The sequence below is a fragment of the Buteo buteo genome, chromosome 13 (assembly GCF_964188355.1).
Source record: "Buteo buteo chromosome 13, bButBut1.hap1.1, whole genome shotgun sequence".
NCBI classification, from domain to species: Eukaryota; Metazoa; Chordata; class Aves; order Accipitriformes; family Accipitridae; genus Buteo; species Buteo buteo.
In genome coordinates this window covers 18,339,234-18,346,897 of record NC_134183.1, presented here as the reverse complement: position 1 = coordinate 18,346,897, position 7,664 = coordinate 18,339,234, and the positions used below count along the sequence as shown (strand labels likewise).

The 7,664-nt window shown below is 56.7% G+C and overlaps 1 protein-coding gene across 1 annotated transcript; it reads left to right on the top strand.

The window, feature by feature from the left end:
* The first annotated feature begins 4,678 nt into the window (after nt 1–4,678).
* AANAT (aralkylamine N-acetyltransferase) lies at nt 4,679–7,300 on the top strand. The gene is made up of 3 exons (XM_075043952.1): nt 4,679–4,971; nt 5,781–5,935; nt 6,319–7,300. The coding sequence occupies exons 1-3, from the start codon at nt 4,815–4,817 to the stop codon at nt 6,622–6,624; spliced, it is 618 nt and encodes a 205-aa protein (XP_074900053.1). The 5' UTR covers nt 4,679–4,814; the 3' UTR covers nt 6,625–7,300.
* The last annotated feature ends 364 nt before the right edge of the window (nt 7,301–7,664 follow it).

The window sequence follows — 7,664 nt, the reverse complement described above, 5'->3', positions numbered from 1 at the left end:
CAAATCCTACCCAGAAATAATTGCCATCTTCCTGAGCAGGCACCCCAACAGAGGGACCAGCCTGGCTGTGGGGCCAGAGTGACAGCTTGGGGCTCTTTGAAGATGCTGAGTGAGCTGCTAAATATGTAAATCTCAGCACACTGCTGTGGTTCTAGTTTAATGGAGTTTTTGACCCTCTGTGTGCAGGAGCAGGGAGAGACAGACCCAGTTAACAGCACCGAGAACAGCATCCCTGCTTGACTATTCCAGCCACGGGCCAGCCTCTGCTCTGCTGGGCTCAGTTGTAATGGCTGGGAATTGCTCTGAAATGCCATTTCTGAAGAGCTGAAAGCTGCTGGGTTGTATTTCTGTTTCAAATCCATGAAAAAAACTTAGAAGAGAGAGATAAGTGTGTAGCCCCAGGTCACTTTGCCCATGGCTGGAAAATAAAGCAGGTGTGAACTCCCCTGGAAATATCGCCGGTGGAGCAAGGCCAGCCCTGCCTCCTGCTCCGGGCTTCTTTCAGGGCTGCATCTGGTTCATGATGATAATGATGATGCCAACATCATGCTCATGCCTGGGATAATCCTCCTTTTATTACACATGTCCTGATGGGAACAAATATTGCTGGCTTTGTCTATCCAGTTTCTTATACAATAGCTCCCAGGGACCAAGGGCTGCACAGGGGAGAGATGCTTGGTCTTTGGAGTAAGATCTTTGGGGCAGAAACCTTAGGTCTGGCCCCCCATCCTATAAGAAGCTAGCCAATTCCCATGAGGAACTCCCCACTGCTCAAGCCCAAGCCATGATCACACCTGGCACAACCAGCAGCCCCCCGTCCTTGCTGCAAAGAAAGCTCATCTGCCCTCGCCAGGGCTGCCTTCATCTTCCTATGGGCTCCCAGTGCCATCAGAGAGGTCTGGATCAGGCACAGTACATTGCTCTCCTTTCCTAGCTAAGTCCTCTGCTCTCCCTGCCCTGCTCGCAGCAGGGACTCAGCACAGAGCAATCAGCTAAATGCTTTATCCCTCTGCAGGCAGTCACGCCAGGGGGGTGGAAAAAAAAAAAAGCCTGATGGGATCCTTTTTCTGGCCTGTCACCTTAAAGCCTCTCACCTCTCCCTGTCTTTCATCGGGGTTATAAACTCCTTAGGATGTCATCACGTGCTCCATAAATAACAAATATATATAAGCAGGGGCTGCGGAGGGTGCAGCAGACAGAGGAGGGGAGGCAAAACCCCGGGTCCTCCTCTCCTGCCAGCTGCAAGACGGCACCACCGGAGCCAGGCAGGCAGAGGAGCGGCGTGGGGTCCCCATTCGGTAAGCACCCATGTTTCTGTTGCATCCCGGTGGTACTAACAGCCTTGGGGACAGCTGGTGGTCCCGAGGCCACTGTGACTTGCCAGCCCCAGTATCCCAGAATGGGGGGGAATTGCCCCAGAGGGGAGGGAGGTTGGTGCATGCAGCTTAGCTTGCCTGAAAAGTGACTTTGGTGGAGGAAAGAGCGTGACTCATTACAGCCCCTGTCCCATCCCTACACTTCCAACACATACTATCAAAACCTGGGTGTAGGGACTCTTCTCACTGAAACCTTGCGTGTTCAGGGTGTGGGAAGAACTTGAGCTCTTTCGCAAAGAATATTTGGCCTCAGAACTGGGTGAATAACTCCTTACTACCAACTCATTTAAAAATTCAAGCTCCAAATCCAGGCAGACATTCATAACATAATAAAAAGATGCTGTTAGGGGGATACTGCGGACTTGCCTGTTTACTTACATGTGAGCATTTCTGTGGACCATGCGGATGCTTTGATCTCTAGTGCACAAACACAAGTGGGGGGAAAACTTACAGAGCAGACTTTTGGTATGCTGCTACATACACACAAATTGGGCTCATCTCAGGCGGGTCTGGTAAGGAGTTAACAGCACAAAATTTAGCCTAGGATATAAGTGACTTGAACAATATACAGAAGGCTGTGCTGGAGCATTGGAAGACAGATGTCACGAGCCAGGGAGAGAGGACTTTCCTCCTTGCTCTGGTTCTCACTTACTCTGTGACCTGGGGCGAGTTTCCTTCACCTCTGCAGGTAGGACGCTTCCCAGGCGTAAGAGCAGTGCTGGTACCCCCATGGCTGTGCAGGGCCCGGGGTCGGCTCTGGGGATGGGCTGGGGAGGACGGCCGGTTCCTCTGCGCTCTGCAGGCTCTATGTATCTCCCCCACCCCAGAAGACCTTTGCATCTGCAGGGAGTTGAGAAGCAAAGGAAGAAGTTCATTTCCAGAAAATAAACACAAATGTGTCAGCCCTCAGCTGTATAACCTGGCTTGCCAGGAATAAAGTGCCGGAGGCGAAATAATACAAGGAAAACAAGCCAAGGAGCAGCCTTTCCCCATCACCAACTTCTGCTCCGGGCTGTTGCTGGTTGGGGTCTCAAGAAATTTCTAAAAATAGCTAGAGGGATCTGAGTCCCCTTTCCAATTTATCTCTAATGGGAATGGAGCAGCCACTTGCACATGAGGTCTTGAAACCCCCAGCTCTGTGGATGTCCCTGTAGAGACTTTCCACTATTCAGTCCTTTTCAGCCTTTTTATGATCTGGAATAAAGATTTGCTCTTGGACAGTAAACTGTTTAACAGTAGCTATCATCCCTGAGCAACCTGATCTAGTTGAGGATGTCACTGCTCATTGCAGAGGGGTTGGACTAGATGACTTCTAACGGTCCCTTCTAACCCAAACTATCCTATAATTCCATGATCCTGCTCCCTAATTCCCACAGCAGCTGAAACACCAGCCCTACCCGAGGCCATACTCAGCTGGCCACTCTGCCCTGCCATCTCCGGGCCTGATCCTGCAGCATCCCCAGAACCTGCCCCGGGTGCTCAGCACTGCCCAGGATCAAACCACCGCTGCATTTTCCAGGTGCCCAGAGCCTACCCTTTTGCCTTCTCTGGGATTTATCCAGGTGGATGCGTCCCTAATCCAATTAGCAGGATAAGGAGTTCCAGAATATTTGATAATAAGCTTTACAAACACTACAAGCCCCCCAGCACCCCGCTCTCCCCTCCAGCTTGGCCACCCCTTTACTTCCCTCCTACATGGTTTCTGGAAGCATGAACCACCCATTCCCAGCACCATTTCAGTTAGTCCTTGGTGACTAGAATGAGCACTGGGGATGCAAAATAATTCCCCCGCCAAGAAACCTCCTCTCCGTGATGGACCCGAGATCCCTTAGATATACATCCATTGCCAAACCAGCAATTCATTGAAAATAAATCAGAACACCACGCTGTCTCACCTTGCACTGGATAAAACAGGCATTTCAAGCACCGAGCCCTCGGCATTTCAGGATGGAAAATTCCCAGCTTGCGCCGGTTCTGCCCTGCACAATGTTTGTGCTGGTAATGCTTTTGTTTCTATAAATCCTATTAGCTGGAGGCAAGCCTATAATTAGCAGGGAAAGCCAGCACCTCTCAAACAATAATCAAAAATGACCTGGCTTCGTACTGGCTTTGCTGCAAATTGCTTGAACATTGGGCTGAGCAGGGACGGATGGATGGACAGCTCTGGGAGCAATTCCCACTATTTCTGCCTGCGGGACATATGTGCTTAGCAAAGTTATTCACTGAGTTTGTGGCTCCCTCCGGATTTATTAACTTACCTCGCTCACACGTGAAACTAGAGGCAGACTGAAGCTACAGGCTCTGATCCAGGTCGAGGGATTTGGCCAGGCTGTGCAGGACGGGCACTGCCAGATGAGCTCGGGTGCTGGTGACTCACCTGGGGGAACCGAGGGGTCTGGGGTCCCGCATCGCAGGTGGCACATCCCAGGATGGGCTGTGCCTGGTGGGATCATGCTGCTTGAAGCTCCCAGGGCAGGGGACAAAGCCTGGGGACACCTCACCCTGGGAGGACACTTGAGGTTTGCAGCCACAGGCACCCACTTGTCCCACCACTGACCCATGTCAGCTACATCTGTGAGCGTGGATGGGACCTAAGAGCCCAATGGGGGCTAAGCTGTGTCGCTTACCCGCTAAGCGAGCCGGGAAAAGGGAGAAAATCCCGGCAGCTCGGGCTGTCTCTGGGAGGTAGATCTGGCTGCCTGACATGTCCGTGCTGGGGGTGTGCGTACGGTGGCCCGGCACTGACCTCTTACTCACGTACAACCATGCGACACCACACAGAGCTTTCACCGACCTCTTACTCACGTACAACCATGCGACACCACACAGAGCTTTCACCCAGAGATGCTTGTTTTGCAACCTCCCAGCTTCTGGCAGCCACATCCCACCCCGCCTGTCCCCAGGTCAGGGGCTAGACTTGCCCCTGGGCTCTCCTGCCTGTCCTGCTGCCTGGCTTTGCCATGGGCTGGCTCGGGAGATGCGGGGCAGGATGCCAGAGCAGGATGCTCAGCCCCATGCCTGCTCCCCCAGCCCCATCTCTAACAGCCCCTCTCCCTGCTCGGTCCCACTGCCTGGATGCTGGCAGCTGGTCACCGGGCTTTTGTCCCCCACATCCCTGGGGCCACAAGTTTGCCACAGCCCACGGCTGGTGCCAGGCTCCTGCAGTGGCCCCAGCTCGCAGCGACAGCAGACCGATAATGGGGTCACTGTGGGTGGGTATTTGCTATATATATATATACACACACATATGTACAGGAAAAGAGTGGCAAGCAGCCTAATCCCGTGCGTGACCAACAGGTATTTTCGGCAGCTAAGAGCGCCGGAGGAGATTGGTTGAAATAAAGGGTGCCGTGCCGCCGCCGGGGCCAGGAGCTGGCAGAGGCTGCCCCGAACAGAGGGAGCGGTGGGAAGCCGGGCAGAAGGAGGAGGAGGAGGAGGATGTCGGCGCTCAGCACGTTGCCTTTCCTGAAGCCCGTTCACCTGAGGTCCCCCCGAAGCTCGCTCGGGGGCCAGCGCCGCCACACGCTGCCCGCCAGTGAGTTTCGCTGCCTCAGCCCCGAGGATGCCATCAGCGTGTTTGAGATCGAGCGGGAAGGTAAGGGGCTGCCCCGGGGAGGTCCTGTCTGGTGGCATTGACTGGAGATGCCCATCCCTTTCCTTCGCCGGTCCTTCATGCTCCTTGGGGGCACACCACGGTGGCAAAGCCCCCGTGCATGCCCTCGTGGAGGATGAGGGAGGGAGCCAGAGGCCATGACTTGTGGCCTGGCCACCACCAGCTCCTTAATGAGGCAGGGGAAGCCGTGATTAATGGGGTGGGGAACTACGGCCCCCAGCTTACCCAGTTGCCTGGGGTGGGGATGGTGGAAGGTGATCCTGGAGCAGGACCAGGTAAATAGGGAGCAGCTCTCCCAAAACAGTCCTGCCAGAGGTGAGCAGAGAGGAGAGGGGGAAGGTGGGAGGATGGACACCATGCTCAGCCTCCTATTGCAGAGGGGCACTTTGAGACGCAGCCCCAGCAACGTTCCCCATCCCCTCCATCCCAGGCACCCCCAGCTCCCCTCACCCAGGCTCACCGGCCCATTTCTCCCTCCTCTCCAAAGGGCAAGGGCAGCCAGGTAGATGCCGGGCAGGAGGAAGGTTCATCTCGGCACCTGCTGCTGTAGCCCTGGAATCAGCAATGAGAGTGGGGAGCTGGTCCCTGGGGGGGCTGCCTCTGGAGGAGCGGATCTGCTCCCTGGAGCCACCCGTGTCCCTCAGAGCTCCTTTAGGCCAAGTAGGCAGCAGGACTCGTGCCATCTCTCCCCATCACATCCTGCTTTTCCCCCACTACCTCAGTGCTGGGGGGTTTTCTGGGTCCGGGTGTCCTCGGTTCCCCTCGCTGCGCTCACTGCCGTCCCCCTCCAGCCTTTATATCTGTCTCCGGGGACTGTCCCCTCCACCTGGACGAGATCCGTCACTTTCTGAACCTGTGCCCGGAGCTCTCCCTTGGCTGGTTTGAGGAAGGGCGGCTCGTGGCATTCATCATCGGCTCCCTCTGGGACCAGGAGAGGCTCAGCCAGGTAAGAGCCGGACCCTGTTCTTCCCAGTTTGTGCACTGGGAGAGGCACTGCCAGAGCCTGGGGATGAGGAGAAACTCCTCGAGGCCACTCACCAAGTATTCTCCCAAGACTAACTGCTACAGGGCTGCTCTGGTGGAAATGAACTTTCTCATTAATTAATTTTACTGACGCTGTTAAAAAAATATGTCAAGTAACGCCCCTCAACGTTCATTGTAAACTTAAAAAGCCTCCAAGGATGGTGGGGGGAGGTGAAGGGGGATGGCACCAGGACCCTTTTCCCTTTGGGGGAGGATGCGGACCCTGGTTCACTGGGATGGGGAACCAAGAGACATGCGGGACGGGACCCTCCCTGGTCACACTAACTCCCACTCCCCCCTCGGCAGGAGGCGTTGACCCTGCACAAGCCGCGGGGCACGGCGGTGCACATCCACGTGCTGGCCGTGCATCGCACCTTTCGGCAGCAAGGCAAGGGCTCCATCCTCATGTGGCGGTACCTGCAGTACCTGCGGTGCCTGCCCTTCGCCCGGCGCGCCCTGCTCATGTGCGAAGATTTCCTCGTGCCCTTCTACCAGAAGTGCGGTTTCGAGGCGCTGGGTCCCTGCGAGGTGACGGTGGGGGAGCTGGCCTTCATCGAGATGCAGCATCCTGTGCGGGGACATGCCTTCATGCGCAGGAACAGCGGCTGCTGAGCCCCCTGAGTCCAGCCCTGCGCGGGGGGGGGGGGGGCTGGAGAGAGGCTGCGGGGGGGTGGATAAGAGGCAGTGACCCCTCTCCATCCCCACCACAGCTATATACCTCCCCCAGCCGGCCCTGGCTACAGCTATTCTCTCTACCACGTCTGCCTTCCAGCCAGGAGATCAGCCCGGTCCCACCCCAGCCCCGCAGGGCTGGGGACAGAAATCTCCCATCTGGCCCCGCTGGAAGCACCGATCCCCCCAGTCTCCACTTTAACCGGGGCTGTGCCGGCGAGCCTGGGTGGGCTGCAGGGCCGTGTGCCCCCCCAGGGATGGAAAGGAGCAGCTGGGGGGGGGGTCTCTGCTGATTTAAGGGCACTCACAGCCACATTTTGCTGAGACGCCCAGCAGAGCCCGTACGTACATGTGCCCCCAGCCCTGCACCCCCTCCCACCACCAACACCACGAGTGACGCACACCACAGCCCCCAGACCAGGCAGGACTCCCAGCAGCCGCCCCCCTGCCCGCAGACATCTTTCCAGACTCCTTGGAGCACACCCCCAGCCACACACTGCAGAGCCTCCCTGGGGTCCAGTCCAAACCAGTCCCCACCCCAGACCCACGGCTGGGCCAGGACAAGCCTTCTGCAAACACTTCAGGCTGTTGTGAAACAGCAAATAAAGACGTGGTGGTGGTTTTCTAGGCAGCCCGTGTGCGTTCCTACCCCGCTCCGACTGTCACCTCGCCACAACAGCCGGAGGGGAGCCATCCAACACCCCTCGGGGCATCTCAGCTTTGGGAGAGAGGGGGCAAATCCAGCCCTGGGTCATTCGATGAAGGGTGGGATATAGGTGGAGGGGGCTCTGCCCTTGGGCAGGATCAGGAGGCTCCATGGGCCTTTTTGCTCCAGGCATTTGGCTTCCCTTTCTGCCTGAGACCCTCCAAACCCTGTCTGCCCTCCCAGGGAGGGGTTTGAGGGGTACTGGGGACAGTGCAGCCCTGCACATCAGGGCACCGGCCCCAGGCACTCCCACCTCTGCCTCTCTCCCTGCTAC

Coding starts and splice junctions, on each gene's coding strand:
- AANAT (XM_075043952.1), top strand. CDS start 4,815: ATGTCGGCGCTCAGCACGTTGCCTTTCCTGAAGCCCGTTCACCTGAGG. Junction 4,972..5,780: donor GTTTGAGATCGAGCGGGAAG/GTAAGGGGCTGC, acceptor GTCCCCCTCCAG/CCTTTATATCTGTCTCCGGG. Junction 5,936..6,318: donor ACCAGGAGAGGCTCAGCCAG/GTAAGAGCCGGA, acceptor CCCCCTCGGCAG/GAGGCGTTGACCCTGCACAA.